Source organism: Ictalurus punctatus, chromosome 2 (assembly GCF_001660625.3).
Source record: "Ictalurus punctatus breed USDA103 chromosome 2, Coco_2.0, whole genome shotgun sequence".
Taxonomy (NCBI): Eukaryota; Metazoa; Chordata; class Actinopteri; order Siluriformes; family Ictaluridae; genus Ictalurus; species Ictalurus punctatus.
This window is the reverse complement of record NC_030417.2, coordinates 39,837,593-39,860,243: the sequence shown is the minus strand read 5'-3', so window position 1 is coordinate 39,860,243 and position 22,651 is coordinate 39,837,593. Positions and strand designations below refer to the sequence as shown.

General features: G+C 43.5%; 1 protein-coding gene across 1 annotated transcript in view; it reads left to right on the top strand.

The window, feature by feature from the left end:
- Nucleotides 1–22,651, top strand: part of prr12b (proline rich 12b) — a 34,201-nt gene that overhangs the window by 9,316 nt on the left and 2,234 nt on the right. The window contains exons 2-15 of the mRNA XM_053676779.1: nt 2,160–2,317; nt 2,589–2,750; nt 2,869–7,448; nt 7,536–7,739; nt 8,579–8,653; nt 10,486–11,263; nt 12,238–12,767; nt 13,778–13,894; nt 14,033–14,166; nt 15,733–16,454; nt 16,854–16,973; nt 17,305–17,402; nt 17,501–17,632; nt 19,019–19,114. Coding sequence (XP_053532754.1) covers nt 2,160–2,317; nt 2,589–2,750; nt 2,869–7,448; nt 7,536–7,739; nt 8,579–8,653; nt 10,486–11,263; nt 12,238–12,767; nt 13,778–13,894; nt 14,033–14,166; nt 15,733–16,454; nt 16,854–16,973; nt 17,305–17,402; nt 17,501–17,632; nt 19,019–19,114 — 7,906 coding nt within the window. The remainder of the gene's footprint in view (nt 1–2,159; nt 2,318–2,588; nt 2,751–2,868; nt 7,449–7,535; nt 7,740–8,578; nt 8,654–10,485; nt 11,264–12,237; nt 12,768–13,777; nt 13,895–14,032; nt 14,167–15,732; nt 16,455–16,853; nt 16,974–17,304; nt 17,403–17,500; nt 17,633–19,018; nt 19,115–22,651) is intronic.

Below are 22,651 nucleotides of genomic sequence, written 5' to 3'. Positions count from 1 at the left end.
AGGGCTGACTTGGGTGATGATTACCCGGTGGAGGAGTGTGTGTGTGTGTGTGTGCGTGTGTGTGTGTGTGTGTGTGTGTGAAAGAGAGAGAGAGAGAGAATGAATATGAATTCAAGAAGAGCAAACGTGCATGGAATCACCTAAAGAGCAAGTGAAACATGATGGAGGAATACCAAGAAAGGGAAATGGTTTGAAAATTAGCAAAAAGATGTAAAAAGAAAAAAATAATAGCTGGAGTGTGTGTATAGAGAGACATCCATCAATTTCTCTTGTTCCTCCAGGGAACCATGTCTTACTCCTTCTGGGTCTGTGGCTCATCTCTTTAGGATTAACACCTAATTAAAGGCTGATTTCTATCAAACCTCGTGTCAATCTTAAGGACTGTGATACCATGACAGACTCTTTGATCTTGCGAGAGATCTCACAGGCTTTGGAGAAGAATTATTGTAATGTATATTAATGCTGATGAATGGATGCTGTGAGAGTTGTTATTAAGGAAGACAGTATTCTGTTGCTAGAAAATCATCTGGTAGTCTTATTAAATGTTGGTGTGTCCTTTTGAAAATGTATTTGTTCTTTCTTCCATAAAATTTTTTTGCTTTTGCTGACAAAATGAAGAACTCGATCACAACCCTTTCTTGCCTGGTTATCTTCAATTCTAAAGCCAAATCAGAGATATTTCAGTGTATTAAGCAGGGAGTTTGTGTTATTGATCGGCAACAACACACAGAATTCTACATAGCCACAATGATTTATGTGCTTATTGGATAAACTAGTGAAGCTGTGCATGAGCGAGATGTGCGCTGTTTTGCATCTGCATTTAACCATTTAACTCCGTTCATTAAAGCTTTTTTCCAGCTAATTACACAAGAACCCTGCCCCTGAGACAAGGGTGTGTTTTAAACAACACGGACAAGCTCTCAGACGCTAATCCCCCGAGCTTGAGCGTTGGTCATTCCTACTTTTTGCATAGAATCTTTGCATGTGATCTTTTGTTGGTTTATTTTCACAAAATGTAGAATGAAACGACGTGAGTGTAAACTCACTTATTTTTCTCTGTCGGTTTAAAGATGGACTGTCTGGTTCTGCGTTCTGCTGCTCATATTGAATGACACCCACCCCCTCACCACGTGCTCGCTCGGTGTGTGCCGTTTGCGGCTTCCCACACTGGCCTCCGAGTGGAGTGATCCACGCTAACAGAGCTGTACTCCCATTAATAGCCTGTTGAGGAAGGGGGTTACCAAGGCAATTCAGTCACAAGAGAGCTTTTATCAATGAGAGCTCTGTCTCACCTCAGCATCCTAACCGCTATTGTCAGCTCAACTGCCCACTCTTATGAAAGGGAACAACAGTCTGTAGAGATGCCAAAAGACAGCTCATTGGCTGAACAGTGTCCAATCAGGGTGAATAGCTGGGTTTACGTTTAGAGCTGTGGAAGAAGTACAGAGCATTTGGACAACTGATAAAAATGCACAATCATGGCATGGCTTTGATTTTGTGTCCGAGGTAGGCCTGCAGTTCGGTATTTAATAAAATAGTTTGTAGTATTAAAGTTTTTACCGGTTTGTTTTGTTGTCCCTCCCCAAATGTGCATACAATCTAAAAATACAGTATGGCATCGCAGTAAATGTTCTGTAATTATGTGGAACACTACGTTAGTGAACACAATCCAGGGGCAAGTATTTAATGGTGCACTGGAGATGTTGAAAACAGGTCTTGTGGTTTTGACATTCTTAGCCTGAAGGATTGAGTGTGTACGAGGATAATGATCATGTGCATTGTTGTAGTGGAGACTGGATAGAGTCAGATCCCGAGGCTGTTTGGGAGAGTGAGGATATGGGAGTGAATAGGCTGATTAAACAGCTAATCTGAGTGTGTGGCTCTACTGGGTAGCGTATAATGTACAGCAAGACCAGCTGATATTCTGTACTGGGATTTATGAAGAGTACAGCTCAACAGACCTGTAATCGGTATCATGTTAAATAACTGGTTTGTGTATTGAATTGTATAACGTTATATATTCTAAGCTATACATGGGCCGTAGCTTAAGAATTAATTGTATGCAAACAGCTGGAAGCTCTTTTGTTTGCAAAGCAATTTGCCGCGCTCCTAATCTCACTCTGTTTTTGTTCAATTTCCTCTTTCACCTGTGCTGTCAGTCTGATGTATGGGAGCTCCAGATCCTCCCATCCGGACTCCGAATTACTCCATCGTCAAGCTTATGCTACACCACACCCCCTGCAGGGCTATGCTACTAATCACCACCCAGGCAGCTCTGGACAGGCCGGGGCATGGGGGGCTGCAGGCCGGAGCTTAGGTGAGGGCAATGGAACTTTTTTGTGTATCTTTTTATATCTTTTTAAAAATCTATTTAAAATGTTTTCATCTTTTTAAAAATGTGTTTATATGTATGTATTGAATCAAGCTGCTTGCTGATTTTTTCCTCTGATGACATAGTCCAAAAATTTTGGAAAGGTTTTGCTCATTTTAGCTGCTATTGATATTTCACATTGAACCACAGGGTTTCATAGTTTTAGAAGGTCGGTATATGCATGTACGTGGTATATATATTATGACTTCTTTTATAGGGCTTTCGGGTTTGTTTGATGCTGGGTTACACCATGCTAGCCCCTCAGGACCTGATGCTTCAGTCATGAACCTGATCTCTGCTTTGGAATCCCGAGGTCCACAGCCTCCCCCATCTGCCTCCTCCCTCCTTTCTCAGTTCCGTACCCCATCATGGCAGACTGGTAAGCATCCAACAATGCTTAATGTTTCTGTCCTATACAGGATGGTATGCAAATTAATATTTAAACGGATGTAGTTGTAACCTGGTTGATTTGGTTTTATGTGTCTCTCTCTTTGTAGCAATGCATACCCCAGCCCCTGCTGAGCTCTTCATCTCCAGTGCTTTGCCTGGATCTGGCTCATTCCCTTCTTCTTCTGCTCTGTCAGCATACCAGCACCCTGCCTCCTTCTCTAGTCGTTCATTCTCTGGGGTGACACCATCACTGTCCCTCCAGGATACACCTACATTCAGCCCTACCTCCAATGGCCTCCTATCACCCCATGATCCTTTACTGCACATAAAAACACCATCCCAATCCAGCCTGGGGTTTGACCGTCTTCTTTCATCACAGAGTGCAGCAGCATACAGAGGAGCACAGGAGCCCTCAAGTGGTCCTCAGCCTCAAGCACCTACATCATCCTCTGCCCGCCACTTACCTCCCCCTCAATTTAACCTGCTCTCCTCCCAGCTTCAAGAGCAGTCCTCCCATCTGTACAATGCATCTGTATTCTCTTCAGCACCTGCACCCTCACAACCACCTACCCCACAGGAAAGAGCAATTCCAAGGCAAGACAGCGTGATTAAGCACTACCAGAGACCTTCCCCTGCACAGTCCCAGTTGCCCTCTTCCACGTCACATCCCCTGCAGCATTATCTTAGCTGTGGAACATCAGGCTACCAGCAAATCTCACACCATCGGCATGGTGGAATGAGTTGTAGCCCCCTTGGTGACCAGAGCCCATCATCTGACCCCAAGCCCTCACCTCGATCAGACCAAGTGTACCGCCCCATAGTACAGCCCCCATATAGCTCTTCCTCGATATCCTCATCAGCTGCCTCTGGTGGTGGTATTGGGAAACCGGGAAAGAGTTCTAGTTCAAGCAGTGGCTACTCATCCTCTAGCTCTTCTTCATCTAGAACTCCTCACACACCTCCCTCAGCTTCCTCTACAACTTCATCCTCCTCCACTTCTTCTAACCCAAGTGCTTCATCTAGCGCCTCCTCTGCTCCTTCAAGGCAGCAACCACCTCCCCAATCTGCACCACAACCCCCTCCGCCACCTCCACCACTCCCTGTTTCCTCCACTGCAACGCAACAGCCTCCTCCTAAACCCTGCCTTTCCACATACGGCTCCCCTGTGGCTCCTGTTAAACCCACCTCTGGCCTCCCTGGCCAAACCCCACCACAACAACACTCGCAATCATATTCACCAAGTCAACCTCCACCATCCCACCTTTCCCAGCCTTATGGGGGGTTCAGTTCCCCCCAGGCCCAGGAAGTTAGCTCTGGTCCTGGGGGATCAGGAAAAGGGTTTGGGGGTCTTGGAGCAACAGCGCGTTCATTTTCAGGGGAGGGGGTATATGGTTCTGAATCAGGATATGGTTCTTTACCACCCTCACTTGGAGGAGCAGGAAGTCCTTCAATGGGCTATGATGGTACGGGACATTCACCTGCCCTAATTGGTTCTGGAGGTGGTACTGGTTCAACAAGTAGTGGTACTGGCTCAGCAGGTGGTAGTTCAGCAGCTAATAGCACTAACAGTGTTGCAAGTGGTGGGGCTGGAGGATCATACCATCTTCCTGATTCCAGTCCTTCACCTTCAATTAACTCTGCAATCATTAGACCTGGACTGCACTCCCCTGCACCCACTCACCCTGCACAGTCTCCAGGAGGAAATGGGGGTAATAAATACCTATCCTCAGTTCTCTCTCCTAATTTTTTAGCTTCTCCACAGGGTTACTCAGACACACGGGCACCACCACCACAGGCACAGCCTTATCATTCTGCACCTCCCAAGAGCAAGTCAGAGACTGATATGCTTGGCATTGAACGATCTCAAGAAGAGGATGAAGATGATGATGATTTTCTAATACAGCACCTTTTGCACTCCCAAAGCCCAGCACCCCATCCATCTCAACACCACGCTCAGCAACAGCCACCACAGGTGACTTCCCAGCAGCAGTCAGCACAGCCGCAATCTATGACGCAAAGTAGGGAAGAAGCAAAGGGAATGTCTGCCTATGAACTGAACAAGGCATCTGAGGAACGTTACCAACTACAGAGTGTCATTCGCACCAATAATGCCACTAATAATGTGGGACCAACAAACACTGCTGGACAAGGAACTGGACCAGGAACTGGCCAAGAGAGTCAAATGGAAATATCTCTAAAGAAGCAGCAAACAAAATTAGAGAGGACAGTATCAGGAGCTGGGGCAAATGGAGGACGAGGGGGAATTGATTCACTCCCTCACTCCCATCAGCATGCGCCACACACTCACCAACATGACTCCCTTGGCTCAGTGGTCCATTATGGGAGAGGGGACTCCTATGGCCACCAGACACATCAACATCACTCTTCACATGCTTCACATCCACAGCACTCCCAACATCCACAGCACTCTCACCCACATTCCCTGTCTCATGCCCATGTGGAGGTCAAGAAAGCTACAGATTCATCAGAGCTACCCTACATACAAAAACCTCAAGACTTGCAACAGCAAAGGTCCCAATCGTCCCTTTCCCACATGGATTCACCACCTGACCAGACTCAACAACCTCAGCAAACTCATCTTCTACAGTCTGTCCTTTCCCACTCCACACGTAACAAGATGGACACTCAACAGGTCCCCCAAACAACACCGCATCCTATGAGTCAGCAGGCTTTAATGGGAACAAGTGGAGGCCTTGGAACTGGAAGTGGTGGGAGTGTAGAAACCCAGTCACAGGCCTCTCAGCTTCAACTCCAACTCCAGTCCCAGTCTCTGGAGGCCCACTATGGATGTGAGGCACAGCGAAACCAAAGCCAGTCAAGTCAGAATTCAGTCTCACAACTTGAACTGCTTGAACGATCACTCTCTAGAACAAACAGTCGTGAAGGCGTAGGGCCCACTGAGAGGATTGTTGGCGGAGATGGAAGTGCTAATGACCATCAAAGACCACAGCAACAGCTGCAGCAGCAGCATAGGATGCCTTCACATCACCAGACCCACCATCCTCAACAAACACCTTCAGAGCTCCATGATTTCCTGAATGAGTCAAATTTGAGCATGTCAGCCCCATCTCATCTGCATCACATGGCTTCTCACCATGGACACCCTCATGCCCACCACCAATCACAGCCCCACCCACATCACCAACACTCCCATCAGCACTCTCGCCACATGCCTTCCAACACTGGACCAATGCAACCACAGGCCCAGCCCAGGGAACCAGAGCCCCAGCTTCCTCAGCAACAACTAGATCAACTTAAAGAGCACCAGTTTGACACTGACAGTTCTGTAGTTAAAACTACACAGAATCAGGGACAGAACCAACAGCAGCAGCAGAGGTTTGTGCCTTTGACCTCCATCTGTTTTCCTGACTCACTTCTCCAAGATGAGGATCGCTCATTTTTTCCAGCAATGGAGGACATGTTTTGTTCTGAGGACTACAAACCAAGCTGTGCAGGTGTAGCAGGTGCAGGACAAGGAGATCAGGATATTGTATCTGAAGCACGTGTAAATGTTCAAGATGGAATAGAGTCAGTTAAGGCAAGTGGAGGGGCAGGTGGATATGATATGATGGGCCACCATGGTGACCAGGATTATGGGCAGTACTGTCACAGTCTTTCTGAATCTGGCAATGGAACCATGCATCTAGATTTGGACTCATTGAAAACTCATGAACTCCCATCTACTGTGAATACAGAGCAACTGGGCCTGATTCAATCTCAGGCACCAGGCATGGGAATAGGTGGAACAGGGTCTAGTGTAGATGGAACAGGGAACAAAATTATGGGAAATTCTGGCATAGGAAGTGGTTCTGGAACAGGTGGGCTAACCTCACCCATCTTCTGTTCCTCTAGACCAAAAAAAAAACTACTGAAGACGAGCTCTTTCCACCTTCTAAAACAGCGGAGGGACCCCAATTCCCAGCCACAGACAAAAAAAACTTATGCTCAAGAATATGAATTTGAAGATGATGAAGATAAAGCAGATGTTCCTGCTGACATCAGACTGAACAGCAGGCGCCTCCCGGATTTGCTTCCTGATCTGGTGTCTAGTTGCAGAAAGTCCACTGGTGGTTCAGGGGTTGGCGGTCTAAGTCCCCTAATGGGTGACTTGGATTTCTGCAACCCCTCAGGGTACTCATCACTTGGACCTCCTCCACAGCTCCTTCCCCAAGATGGGCCAAAGAAGAGAGGTAGAAAGCCCACGAAACCCAAAAGAGAAGGTCCTCCTAGGCCTAGGGGAAGACCTCGTATTCGCCCACTCCCAGAACCTCCTTATTGCAGGGGGCTGATGGGACCTGGTGCTGGGGAGAGCCGAAGAGGTCGTGGTCGAGGAAGGGGTCGTGGTAGGAAAGATGATCTCATGTTGGAGATGCATAGAGACATTAACAAAGGACAGAATTACCATCAACAGTCTCACCAACAAGCACCTCATCTCCATCACCAACAACAACTTCAACAGCAACATCCACAACAGCAGCACTTACCCCAACATCAACATCTGCACCACCATTCACAGCCACAGCAGCACCTCCACCCACAGCAGCAACACATGCACCAACAGCAGCACCTACATACACAACACCATCAGCACTTACATCAACAGCAAACACAACACCAACAACATCAGCCTCAACAGCAGTATCCGGAACCCATCAAACCGATTAAAGTGAGTGAAAAAAAATGCTTTATGTTTTACGATTTAACATATTAGATTATTTCATACCATCAATCTGTTTTCCCACTTTCCCACTAGATAAAGCTTCCTCTTCCCCCCATGCCTTCATCTGAATCCCTCCTGAGGACAGACTCCTTGTCGAGCACAGACCCTGTTCTGTCTGATGGCTCAGTGGGATCTGCACCATCTCTTGGTCTGAGCCCTGGACCCACATCTGCACTGGACATGAACAGAACCGATATGAACTGTGGTCAGGATAAGATGAAACAGAAAGACGAAGAGGTAAAAAATGGGGAAAAAAATACAGTAAACCTTTTATAGAGAATAGTTGATATATCAAAGAGAAAAATATGCCCCCAATTATTAATATTTGTTATTGAGGGGAAAATAAAAATCCTTTTTATTTAGACTTCTCAAAGCAGTCTCATTAAATGATAATCTTAACACGCTGAACCCTGTGGAAAATAAAAATGGGTACTAGCACATTAGTTGTTGTTGTCAGAATGTGTGAAGATATTAAAATCTGATTTGTGAACTATTTTATATTTCCAAACCTTTATTAGATGCTATATATCGGATGTCTGACAGCACTATACTAGTGTCACGAACCCTTAACTGTATAAGTCGTTTACCATTTTGTTCAAGAAGGATTTCATGTCGTAGCATAAATTAATGTCTATTTATTGCTGCAGTGCTCAAAAAATAATACTGACATTTGTCTTCTCTCGCTCACGTGACCAATTTGAGATGCATTATCATTTATTTATTTATTTTTTTACATTTTTTTTACAAAGAGCTTATATAAATACAGAAAATATAAAATTATAGTTATCATAAATGTATTCATGGTAAAAAAAGAAAATATTTTTCATGCTGTGTATGCATATAGAGAATTTGTGTTTTCTGTTCTTTTATAAAGGTCCAAAATGCTGAAACTTTAATCATACAATCCCTTTCTCTATGCCTTTGTGTACAATTGTACTTGTGAAATTGCTCTTGTTGCCTCAGCAACAGGTAACCTCAGAAGAGAAGGAAGGAACGGGAAAAAAAACGGGGGGTGTAATGTAGATATATTTAGTTATTGCATATGTAATGTGGAGATATCTGTGGATTTTCCCCAGATGTCTTGGGAGAGAGACATGGATGAACAGTTGACCCCAGAGGCATGGGCCACCATGCAAAAACTGTCCAGCTCCGTAAGGCACATCTACCTTATTTTGAGATTTGTTAATAGAGAAATTCATGATGTGCATGAAATAATGCTGTAAGAAAGAATGTAAGTAATGTATGTATATGAAGGACTACTAGATAATATTTTACAGACAAGAAGACCATGTGCGTTTATCTAAGAGGGAATGCATTGTCCTCAGTGTGCTGGTGCATTTAATTCCACTAGAGGGAGCAGTGTAGTCTGAGTGTGAGATGATTGACAGCCTGCCATGATCTATCTGTCCTTAAAAAAATGCAATAAAAGAAGGGGAGAGAGCTGGCTGTTGCCAGGGTAGCTGTTGCCACGGTTACTCATTCATAGTAACCGCCATCCAGCCCCCCTGCTGTACTACCTCCCGTTAGACACACCTAATATACAGCACCATGCAAAAGTATTCAGACTCTTCACCAATTTTCTTATTTTGCCACGTTACTGAATTACACAGATTCTTGTTGCCTCTGTGATATTTAAATTTTTGGAACAGTGTGATTCAAAACGAAGCATTTAATGTCATTGTTTTATAGTAGAAATTATTCTTATAGAAATTAAATAAAATATACTGTATGCACAACATTCCTAAATGCCTTAAGAAGGACACAATTGCCTTCAAATTGATCATTCTAGATGAAAATAAAAATCCCCACATTAAACACTTAATTATTCGGACAATTAATCTGCAGGATAACTAAACTAACAGGAAACTGATGACTAAAGAGCCTTCCATTTAAGGCTATAAAATAAAAAATATTTATTAGGAACCAGTACAACCATTATCCAAGTGTTCTGGTGTCCTGGTGGGCATTGCTGATCCACCAACCAGGGAGTGGAAACTATTCAAACCACTACCTAGAAAATCCCATCCGTTAAATTCTGTGCAAGAAAGAAAGAAAGACTAGTGAAAGAAGCGAGAGAGCAGGCAGAGGGAAAGTGCACCACTCAACGATAAGCTAGGGCTGGATGACAGTGTGGCACAAAAGAAGCCAGTAATCATATAAAAACATTCTGCAATTGGGCAAAAATCACTGTGCACTGTTGCGTAAGATTCTGTGGTCAGACTTTTGACAAAATGAAGAAGAAACACCCTGTATCTTTAACCAGAAATTAAAGAAATATATATATATAATGCGGAATTAATGCTGCACACACATTAAAAACAGCCATTTGTACAAATAAAGTATGACGGCAGTGGCTGCATTGAGCTGTGGGCTGCTTTTCATCAGCAGGTGTCATGCTAAAGAAAGCAGAACGGATGGTAGAAAATACACGCACACACTGCAAGAGAACCTGCTTCAGACTGCTAGGACACCTGAGCAAATATTATTGGAAGATGAAGCTAATTGCTGATTTATGGAGGATTTGTTGTGCAAGTGACTCTAATGGGAATCCATAACAGTGCTAACATTTCTGATCATACTACGTCTAAAATGCAGCGATAAATAAAGTTTCTGAGTGGTGCAACTATCGAATGCTTTCCTCTGTCGTTAGGAGATCAGAAGGTTGAAGCATAGCCGTCTATGGCTGCTAAAGGAAGACCGCATGATTGGTTCTTTCTTCAGAGCAACACTAACCTGTTGAGTCTGTTAGCTCTGCTTCTCAATTCGTGGCAGTTTGAAAAGATACAGACTTTGTCTTGGAGGAATGCTTAGTTAGACTTAATTCTCTTCAGAGTTTATTAGCACGTGAGAACTGCTTATGGCTAAACTGTGAGAAATTCTTTCTAATCTCTCAATATGTATCATCCATGTTTTCATCAATCCATGAATCTTCTTCACTGAATCCAGTGTTCCTTCCCTTCCTCCCTTGATCCCCCTCTCTCAGACTGACGACAAGCCATCAGAGCTGAAGTCTGGCTTCATCACGTCCTTTCTAGACTTTCTAAAAACAGAAAAGAAGCCCTCATCCGGCCCGCTCCACATGGACGGATCCAGCCCTGTGCACAAACCCTCAGTGAAGGGAGGCATTCGTCCCTTATCACCACCTCCACCTCCACCCCCACCTCCAACTCCTCCACCGTTTGGGGAGACAGAGGGGGAAGGAGGTCTCGCGCTGAGCAACTGCCCTTCGCCGTGTAAACGCCTGGACGAGGAACTCAAAAGAAACCTGGAGACGCTGCCGTCCTTCTCCTCCGACGAAGAAGATTCTGTAAGCAAGAATCAGGACCTTCAGAAGAGCATCTCCTCAGCCATCTCTGCCCTCTATGACACACCGCACAGCCTGGCTGCTCTCCCACCCCCTCCCACACCATCTCCACCCCTTTCACAGGCCCCACCCCTTGATACACCTCCACCACCTGCTGATTCAGAGACCTTCCCAGAGCTAGAGACTCGAATGATGACCCATGAGCTTCATACACACACTGAGCTGAACTTGCCGGAGAGGACACACACTCCAGAGGAGGAAGACAATCCCATGGAGGAGGAGGGGCCAGAGGAGCTAGAGGAGGAGAGAATGCAGAAAGAGGAAGATAAAGAAGAGGAGTTAGAGGAAGATGGAGGAGAAGATGAGAACATGGTGCAGAATAGAGAAGAGGACATGGAGAAAGAAGATGATGCTGAGGAGACGGAGTTCTGTGTTGTCGATGCTCCCAAAGTTGATGGTCAGTGCAGATGTTTTGGATTTGTGGCGTTTGTGATTGTATACATCTGAACAGTTTGTGGGTTCAAGTATAGACGTGTAATTCAAAGATGGAGCTTGGCCTCTCAGCACTTGTGTGCAAACGGGAATCATAAAGGCCACAATATAGTATAGATAAAATTCTAAACACATTCTAAACATTCTAAACAAGCATACAGTACAGCAAAAAATCTGGCATTTTTACAAAACTGGCTTTTCCACAAATGTAAAATATAAATAAAACGTTATTTATCATTTATTTAGTTAAGTCTTGTGTCTTCAAACAGGAAAATCAATAAACTGTGCCTCAGTGGAACTGGAGAACGTTTGCGACCTTGTTTATAAAAAGGTTCCTACGTCAGATCTGATCTTAAATTCCATGGATGTGTTCTCACATTAAATGTGACATTTAAATTGGGATTTTTTTCAGGTCGGTTCACACTCACTTTTCCTGGTGAGTGACTTTTAGAAAGTTGATCGTTTCAAGACACATTTAAATATAAAATATCTCAAACCATATTAGCCTCATGTTATACAAGTTTAAACAGGTCTGTCTCTCCAAGCCACATTTAACAATCAAAACTCCTCCCTGTAGGTGACACACATGCTCTGTGAATGCCAAAGTTTTACTTTTTGAACATTAGTGGAGTTTTTGATGAGTCAGTTCATGATGCATGTCAGCCCGTTACATATTCATTCATCTAACAGGACAACATGTATATTAACGAACGCTGTTGCTATAGAAACGATAATGTATGTGACTAGAGCTGTGTTGTTATAGAAAATTAATTCACGCCTTCAGATTTGAGAACTTTGTATCGTATAATATGTTATAAGAGTTTATAATATTTTATAAGCAGTACTGCTATATCCAGTTTTATCTTCTTTGTTGTTTATGTGTGTCTGGACCTGCATTAACCCTCTGCTATATTTGTAATTCGTCTCCACTTTATCCAGATTCTTCATCTGACCCTCCTCTTGCTCCTGCACCACCCTCTCCTCCATCTCTTTCTCCTTCTCCACCCACTTCCTCCTCTCCATCACCTCTTCCTCCTCTTCTCTCTATTCCCTCGCCTCTTCCTGCTCCGGAGGAGGACAGCCCGCAACCACAACTGCAACCGCAACCACAACTTCCGCCCCAGCCTCAGCCGGCTCCACTGCTCCATCAGTCCCTCCCCCCTAGCCCTTCTCCTCCAGCTCTCCCCTCCCCATCTCCACCTCCTCCAACACTTCCTCCATCTGCCACTCCTCCGCCATCCTCCTCCCCTCCTCTGCCCATGGAGTTACCCCACCTTTCACCTCCCTCGCCCCCAACCCCTGAGGATGCCCCCACCCCTCAGATCACCTCCCTCCACCTGGCCAAGAAGCAGGACAACGCGGCTATAGCTGGAGAGAGCGAGGAGGAGGACAGCGAGAGCGGCGGTGAGGGCATTTTCAGAGAGAGAGACGAGTTTGTGGTGCGCACAGAGGACATCGGCACACTGAAGGTAAACATGCATCAACATCTGTTAACATCTGTTACCGTCAACATCCATTACTGCTGGGGGTTTAAATTAGCCAAGTGTGTGACATTGTGTGCTTGTAATGAGCTGTACTTGACCTCCTACCGTCCCTCACTTCCTCTCTCTCTCTCTCTCTCTCTCTCACAATCCCACCATCTCTTACGCTTTAATCTTCTTTCTTTATCGCGCCATCTTTCTCATCTTTTTCTCCCATTATTATCTCTCTTTCCTTACCTTTCTTTTACTTATCCATACTCTCTCTTTTTCTCCTCTATTTCTTCTTGTATTCTCTTTCTCTGCTTCTTTCTTTCTCTGCATATTTTCCCTTCTTTTTCTTTCCCCACTTTTCTGCCTCTCTGACTTTTTCCCTCTTTCTGTGCTCAATTTTTCTCTACCTTATTCTCTTCTTTCTCAATTGTTTCTCTCATTTTCTTTTATCCGTCTTTTCCAACCTCGCTGTTATGCTATCCCTCCATCTTATTCGATTTCTATTCTTTTTTTTGCTTTCTAATTTATGTCTCTTTATCTTTTCCCTTCTTTTTATGTTTACTTGCATTCTCTCTTATGCACTCCCTTTCCATCTTTCTCTTCTTTCTCTCTCTCTCTCACGTTCTCCTTATCTTTTTTCTCTCCCCTCACCTGTTTCTCTCTCTTATTCTTCTTCTATCCCACATTCTCTTGCTCTTTCTCCCTTCTCTTCTCTCCCTGCTTCTATCGTTCTTCTTTCTCATCCCTTCATCTTACTCTATCTCGCTCATCTCCTTTTCTCTCTCCATTTCTTCTGATTCCTTTCTCTGCATGTTTTCCCTTCTTCTTCTCTCTCCCACTTTTCCACTTCTCTCGCCCTCATTCCATCTTTCTCTTCTTAATTTCTCGCTCACTTTCTCCATGTTTTCTTTACACCTCCCTCTGTTCCTCTGTAACTCTAACTCTCCTTCTCTATCTCTCTTTCTCTCCTCCTCACCTATACATCTCTTTCTCCTCTCGTCCTCTAGCTGGCTCTGCAGACAGGACGAGAGCCTCCTCCGATTTGGAGAGTGCAGAAAGCTCTGCTGCAGAAGTTCGCACCTGAGATTAAGGACGGTCAGCGGCAGTTCTGTGCCACCAGCAATGTGAGTTGGTCCTCTTTAATGACCTCCTCCATCATTCTGAGAGCTTCTCACCTTCTGTTTGCTCCTCTGTTTCTGCTCTCTGCCAGCTCTGAAGTGAGAAATAAAATATTTTCCTCTCCTCCTCTCACTCACCTGCAGTATCTGGGCTACTTCGGAGACGCGAAAATGAGATATCAACGGCTGTACGTTAAGTTCCTGGAGAACGTGAACAAGAAGGATTACGTGAGAGTGTGTTCTCGGAAACCTTGGCACAGAGCCGGCATTGCACTCAGGTAGAGAATTATAAACACAAAGACATAACCTTCAGAAAGGAACAGAATATCCTCTCAGAAAATCCTGTCAGGTTACCTCATGTTAGCCAGCTAACTAGTGTTAGCATTGAAAATAATTAACATTTATAAAAACTTTAAAATTCTCTCAGAGAATTGTCAGGTTACCTCATGTTAGCCAGCTAACTAGTGTTCACATTGAAAATATTAAACATTTATAAAAACTTAAAAATCCTCTCAGAATATCCTGTCAGGTTACCTCAGGTTAGCCAGCTAACTAGTGTTAACATTGAAAATATTGAACATTTATGAACATAACACAATAAAAATCCAGTCAGGTTAGCACATGAGACGCACGAATTAGGAGTAAAGATTATGAACATCTATGAGTACAACCCAAAATCCTGTCAGGTTGCTTACTTGTTAGATTACTGGCTAATGTTAGTAGTGAATATTATCAATTTATGAACATAAAATATCCTGTCAGGTTACCTCATGTTAGCCAGCTAGCTAGTATTAGCAATAAAAAATTCTGAATATTTATGAACATAATCTAAAATCTTCTCAGAAATTGTGTTGGTGTACCTCAGGTTAGCTAGCTAGCTAGTCATAGCTGTGATGATTACGAATATTTCTGAATATAACTCAAAAAACCTGTCAGTTTACTTCATGTTAGCTTAATGAATAGTGTCAGTAGTGAAGATTCGGAATATTTATAAACATAAAAGACCCATCTTACTTCATGTTAGCCAAATAACTAGTGTTAGCAGGGGAAAATATTGAACAGTAATGAGTATAACAAAACAAATCCTGTCAGGTTAGCTCATATTAGCAAGCTAGCTTGTGTTAACAGTAGAGATTCAAAACATTCATGAACACAACTTAAAACTTCTCTCATAAATCCTTTCAGGTTACCTCATTTTAGCCAGCTAGCAGGTACTAATAGTGAATATACTGAACATTTACGAAAATAACTTAAAAGTCTCTCAGAAATCCTGCCAGATTCGCTCAAATTAGCCATGAAAGCATTAGTAGTGAATATTATGAACATTTATGAATATATCACAATAATCTAGTCAGGTTATGTCATGTTAGCTTACTAGCTAGTTAGAAGTGGATTAGTTAGTAGGTTATTCATGAATATATAATGAGCATAACAGTTCTGTCAAAATCCTGTCAGGTTACATCATGGTAGCCAGGTAGCTAGTATTAGCAGTAAACATTCGGGACGTTCATGAACATAATTTTCAGGTTAGCTCATCTAGCTGGCTTGTGTTAGCAGTGAAGTTATCAAACATTCTTCTCAGGTTAGCTCATGTTAGCCATGAAAGCACTGGCAGTAAAGTTTAAGAACATTTATTCAAATGTTATATTTATGAATATATAATAATCCTGTCAGGTTACCTCATGTGGGCCAGATAGCTAGCGTTAGCAAATAAGACACTGAGCATTTATAAAATTATCTTAAAATATCTCAGAAAATCACGTTATGTTGATCATTAAAGTGTTAGTATTTTCATATAATTATGTTTAGATTACAGTCATCATGTTTTTTTTATCTCTGACCAGGCGCCAATCACTTGCTAAGCCGCTGCCCACCATCCGCAGTCAAACTCCGCCCCGTGTGGAACGAGAGGAGAGAGAAAAAGCAAGAGAGAGAGAGAGACAACGAGAGAGAGAGCAGCACGAACAAAGAGAGAGGGAGAGGGTGAAAGAGAGAGAGAGAAGAGAGAGGGAGAAAGAGAGAATGAAAGAGGCAGAACAGAGGGAAAAAGAAAAGCAAGAAAAAGAGAAAGAACGGGAAATGGAACGAGAGCGAGAGAGGGAGGAGAGAGAAAAACAGAGGGAGAAGGAAAGAGAGAAGGAACGAGAGAAAGCGAGAGCAAGGGAAAGAGAGAAACAACAAGATAAGGAGAAGGATAAGGAGAGAGAGCGAGAGAAACATAGAGAAAGAGAGCGTGAAAAAGAGAGGCAGAGGGAGAGAGAGAAGCAACGGGAAAAGGAAAAGGAGGAAAAAGAAAGGGAGAGAGAGCGCGAGAAGGAGAGAGAAAAGGAAAAGAAGCTCCAAGAGAGGCAAAATCAGGAAAAGTTAGAGAGGAGAGGTGGAGCGGAGCGAGGGAGAGTGAAGGAGGAGAAGAGAGGAGGAGCAGGAGGAGAGAAGAGAGCGGAGAAGGCCAGGAGCAGGACTGTGAAAGTGAAGGCGGAGCCTCCACCCAAAAAGAGGAAGAAGTGGCTGAAGGAAGTTCCCTCCTCTGAGTCAGACTCCTCCCCCTCTGCCAGTGAGGATGAAGGTGTGTGTGTGTGTGTGTGTGTGACTGAATGGTTGATGATGTATGTAACAAAATCAAAGACATGTTTGGTGACTGAAGTGAAGCTACAATGCTAATATAGCTAACTAACAATCCAAGTGATGGCCATCTTTTTGAATTGCTGTCCTCTTCCACATACATGTGTTCATCAGAGCATCTGTGAGCACATGTATGTGGAAGAGGACAGCAATTCAAAAAGATGGCCATCACTTGGATTGTTAGTTAGCTACATAGTCAGCGGATTGTGTACGTTTGGGGTGAAGGTGACATTGTGGGTGTTTTTTGGGCTTTAGGTTGAATTATCAGTTTAGTATCACACAGAATATGTATGTTTGTTTAATCACAGTGATGTGTGTTTGTATGTTTTTGAAACCCTCTCAGGCTCAGTGCGCAGTGTGATAAACAGTCGAGCGATGAGGGAGATGTTCCGCAGCTATGTGGAGATGTTGGTGAGCACGGCGCTCGACCCTGACATGATCCAGGCGCTGGAGGACACCAATGGTGAGGACAGAGAGTGACTCAAGGAATAGAGGAAAGGATGACTATGATGATGTGAGGGATTGGAGGGCGGGGCTCAGGATAAAGTGAGGAAAGAGACTTGGATGAACATCTAAAACTCTGTTTATGGATCTATGGATGGATGGATGGATGGATGGATACATGGGCTTTAATTTGGTGTACGTGTGTATATGAGCACATGTCCCAAGAAGATCCCAGATGAGTCAGGAGGTTCGATTAGGTATTAATGTAGTGAAGTCATGTGAAGTGACAGCGAATGATCTCCCAAAGTCCTGTACTGTAAATATTCACATGTCCTCCCTCGTGTTTCTAGATGAGCTTTATCTCCCACCCATGAGGAAGATCGACAGCATTCTGAACGAGCAGAAACGCAGATTACTGAGAAGAGTGAACCTGAACGCTCAACACCAGGTACCACCTTCTCCAACTCAAGATTAGAAAAAGATATAGCTGTTCTTTTTACCTCCATTTAATCTTCCTGTGTGTGTGTGTGTGTGTGTGTTGTACAGGAAGCTCTACACATGTATCCTCAGATGAGTGCTGATGCTCTGGAGTCCGGCATGGTGAAAGTACGGCTCGGCGGAGAAGGATATAACCGCAAAACTCTCAACCGTGTCAAAAAGAGTCTGCCCAAGCAACAGGTAAACAGCAAAAACTAAATTAACACTAAAACCAGGAAACTAAACAACAAAGCAGACATTTTTTAGAGCAGCTGTTAAACAAACACCTTGAGATGCTGGCACTGACTATGACTGAGTGTTGACCAATCTAAATAGATACACCCATGAGCACTCACAGATGAAGCGAATAACTTTGATTAGTTCATAACAATGGTGCGTGTCACGGTCTGGCCAAATTAAAGCAGAGATCAGTGACAGGGTTTGGGCTCCCTAGGCTCATCAGTACATGAGGATGGTGTGCTTTGTCTTGTCTGGTCCGAACTGAGAGAAGGGCTACTGTGGCACTGGAAATTTTTAATGATGGTTAGAGGAGGAATGTGTCAGAACACACAGAGCATCACAGCTTGCTGCGTATGGGGCTTTGTAGCTGCAGACCGCTAAGAGTGCCCATGCTGACCCCTGTACACCGCTGAAAGCTCCTACAATGGGCACGTGAGCATCAGATCTGGACCATGGAGAGATGGAAGAACGTGGCCTGGTCCGACGAATCCCGTCATCACGTGTACGAGCGGGTGTGGAAGTGATGGCACCAGGATGCACTGTGGGAAGAAGACAAGCCAGAGGAGACAGTCTGATGCTCTTGCCAATGTTCTGCTGGGAAACCTTGTGGAATTCACATGGACGTCAGTTTGACACACACCACCACCCTAAACATCATTCGGACCAGGTACACCACTGCAATGGATCCTACCTCTTTCAGCAGTATAATGCGCCCTGCAGCACCGCGCACACATTGTTCAGGAACGGTCTGAAAAACATGAAGAAGAGTTCAAGGTGTTGACTTGGTTTCCAAATTCAACACATCCCAATCTGTTCCAGCATCTGTGGGATGTGCTGGACAAACAAATCCGATCCAGCATCTGTGGGATGTGCTGGACAAACAAATCTGATCCAACTTGCAGGACTTAAAGGATCCCCTCCTATAGTCTTGGTGCCAGACACCACTTATTAAATGGTAAAATAATGAATTAAACTGTAATAAAAACCTAGCCTTACAGTGTGTTCTGTGACGTTGCATCGATTCATTACAACACGATGGATGTTTATAAAAGTGCCGGTATTTTAGTATAGAAAAGATCTCATCTCTTTTCTCACCGCTAAGGTAAAACTGTGTGGGAGAGGATGTTGCACTACAAAAAAGAGCCAATTTCCTGTGTCAACAGAAAGTTTTTACAGGAATGGAAACATCCTGTATTAGAACATTAATCTGAGAAGTGTGACTTCAGAGCAAACTCTAGGGAAGTTATAAACACACGGCGCCACCAGACGAACTATCCCTGACTGTAAAACTTCCAAGCTGAGCTATCAATAAGTTCTGTTCATTTTATTCCTCTTTCTGTCCCTCAGGATCTGAAGCTGTCGACAGAGATGTGTCGGATCTACAGCCTGTACCACTCGCTCCATCATTATAAATATCACACCTTTCTGCACTGCAAGAAGGAGGTACAGATAACCTCGCGTTTATTCACATGTGCTGTGGAGAACTGTCATACTGTACTGTCTAACGCTGTGTCCGTATTGTCATGATGTACAGTAGTGGTGTCTGAAAACACAGCGGACTCTGTTGGTCCTGTAATGCAGTGCGACCTGTAGTGTACACATGATGCACCCTAGCAGCTATGGAATACCCATAATGCACTGTGTTGTTTGGTTTGATTCACACTACGATGGGAATTCCATATCTTTTCAAAGAATCAGATCATTTGGCTCAGCTCACCAATAAAAGTCGACTCTTTTGGTTCCCAAATGACTCATTGCCATGTTTTTTCTAAACCGGATTCATTTTACGATATTTTGACTTTTCATTGTTCTTTTCTTACTCTTACATACAATCTCTTACTCTACCTCCTAATTAACAGAATAACATTACTCTCCATTGGATCTTACATCATCAAGCAGTAGTGAAGCGGATCTTTCGTCATGTCGATTCATTCACGCGCACAGCTGAGTGTCAAACACACGACTCACCGTTCACACTAATGAGCAGCTCAGATGTTTCCAGGGAAGCATTTTGTTTAATGGGATTATCTACATCTGAGGAGAAAAGTGAGTCGATTCTCAACGTTCACCTAAAAGAGCTGACTCAAGGAGTTGACTCATTTTCAAATGACTCCTCAGTAATTCACCTGCCGTTCACTCGCTCACTCACTTTAGACAGCAACATCCCTTCTTGGCATTTTGCTCTTAAATGTGTAGCTGCAGGGAGTTGTTGGAATGGAATGGAATTAGGAAAAACATAAAAGTAGCATCCATGCTAATGACATGAGGACATTATGGACTTTCTGTTTATTTACTTACACGGTAAATGGTGCACTTATATAGCGGTTTTATCTAAAGCGTTTTACACTGTGTCTCATTCACCCATTCACACACACAAGGTGCTAACTTGCCATCGGAAGCAACTTGGGGTTCAGCGTCTTGCCCAAGGACACTTCGGCATGTGGAGTCATGCGGGCCAGGAATCGAACCTCCAACCCTACGATTAGTGGACAACCCGCTCTACCACCTGAGACACAGCCGCCCCATTTACTTAAAATGTTTGGGGTTTTTTTGTTTATTAATAATTTACTTTCAGTCTATAATTTGAGTAATAGTGGTGTATGTGTCCTCGGCAGTCAATTTCACAATAACTGAATTTTAAATAAAAAGGAAAGAGAGAACTTCCTTTTCTTCCTCCCATGATCATCAGAATCATGGGACATTTAGCATTTCCGATGATGAAACTTAAACCTGTGACTTGTGGGATGGTTTAAATACTTCATACTTGTGAAGTGTAGGGCTCTAGGACTTGAGACTGGTCTTGAGGAATTTTCTGTTTTGTTCTTGGACACTGGTCTCGTTAAACATGTCTTGATCTCAGCTGAGTTTGACTTGGCTTTGACCTTCGACCCCCTTAAGACATGGTCTTGGCTCTATCTCGGCTAGTCGTGTCTCGGACGGGAGAATGTCCGTCTTGACTACAGCACTAGTGAATGTTTTGAGCGAGTGAAATAACATGTAAACGTTTCATTAAGTGGTTAAAAGATTTCACATAATGATAATAAAAAAAAAACAATCGGGTTTCTGCAGTATTTTAATGATAAGTTTTAATGATAGTGGGATGAGACAGTAGATGAATAGATATAGGTTTATATACTGCGTGCACAATGTCTGTTATCTTTACTTTACACACAGATTTGTAAATGTGATATCAGTGGCACGCAGATGGCGTCCTGATGGTCGAATCACTCGTCTGTTTAGCGTTTCTGATTTTCCTCTTATGGGAACAGTGTGTATTTCAGAGACTGTGTAAGATTCCGCCTCGTCGTCTGGTGATCAGGAGTTTTGTGTTTATTGTTGGAAGTTTAAAACCTGTTCGCTCATGTGTACAGAGCAGGCTCACGTAGCGTCTTCTCTGACGTGAAGTTTGAAATCTTCACGTGTCGGAGGAAGCACTTCTCCTCAGCCTCACCCTCGACTGATAGAAAGTGGAATTGTCTGTGACATTGCTCAACCGATCTTGAGTTCGGATCTTGACGATGACACAGCCATCTGTATCCTGGAGTCCAAGAGAACAAACTTGTCCGTGCTCTCAGGGTGGGAGGGGCATACTCTGTCGTCCCCATCAATCACAGCGACAGTAGCCAATCGTGGTCATCTATGTATGTATGTGGAAGAGGACAGATAGCGCTTTCCTCTGAGCGTGTTACGCCTCCCTGTGATGCAGCATGAGCAGCAGTTTGAAAAGATGCCGTTGGCTTCATGTGTCTCAGAAGAAGCAGGTATTAGCCTTCAGTTAGTGAGTTATTGTTTGGGAATGTACACGTTCTAAATGAATCAAAACAATGGGTGCTTCCGAAACTGGCGTGAGCCCATAACCCAGAAATCAATCAGTCCTCCATCTTTAAGGGCTCAATGAGAGAGGAGAGAAAAGACAGGAGGGTTCTCGAGCGAAGACACATACTTCCTGTGCAAAGTATTGTTTGGTTGTGTGTAAATTCTCCATCATTCCTGAAAAAACCCTAAAATCTGATATATTTAACACGAGGAGTATAATCTTAAGCGTGTGATGTAGCTACACGTGCAGTAGCGTTTTAATGATAGAAAACTCTGTGTGTAATCAGTGTTGTGTAAATGCAGTTAGTACAGTAACTACTGACGTCATCCATAAGTAAAGTCACTAAAGTCTGTTTAAAGTGGTGAAGATGGTAAATATGTTTTTCTTGAACTCTTTCCTTGCTTTCACGGAGCGAGGAACGAAGAAGCGAGGAAAAGAAATAAGAAGCACATATATTTCATTTTCCTTTCGTTTGGTCACTACTCCAGTGTGTGTCGCTCTGTAACGAGTCAACTCTTTGACCCAGTTCTTTTAACTGAACTTTGAGAACCGACTCATGTTTATGAAGAACCGTAATCGCTGCTTTGATGCATTTGATGGAAACTTTGCCATGTTCGATTGGAATCTGTAAAGCTACTAACATTACTCACACACAGCACAGCTGTGACAAAAATACATCCAGTGAATGTTAACAACAACTGAATAACAGTTTAGAGACCGTTCGAGTAAGAATCTGTTTGGTGTGTGTGTATATGTGTGTGTGTGTGTGTGTGTGTGTGTGTGTGTGTGTGTATGTGTGTGTGTGTGTGTGTGTTTATAAAAGAATAACACTACTATTCACTGTTAATCAGGAAGATTTTACCGAACACTTTAAGTGATAGAAGAACAGTTTAAGTAAAAGTGCAATGACTTTGGCCAGTTTTGTGGAGAAAAATGGCAAGGAATCATTTGGGAGCCAAGAAGAGTCGACTCTTATTTAAGTGACTCATTTAAAAGCGCTGGAATTCCCATCACTATTCGCTAGGTTCTTTAACTGATTGAAATGTATTTTAAAGATCTAAAGAGCACCAGTTTGTTAGCGGAGAACGTTTCTGTGTGTCCGCGAAAGGCCATGTAAATTTGTAGAATAAAGAATCAGTTTGTCCTGTGTTTTCTGTAGACAT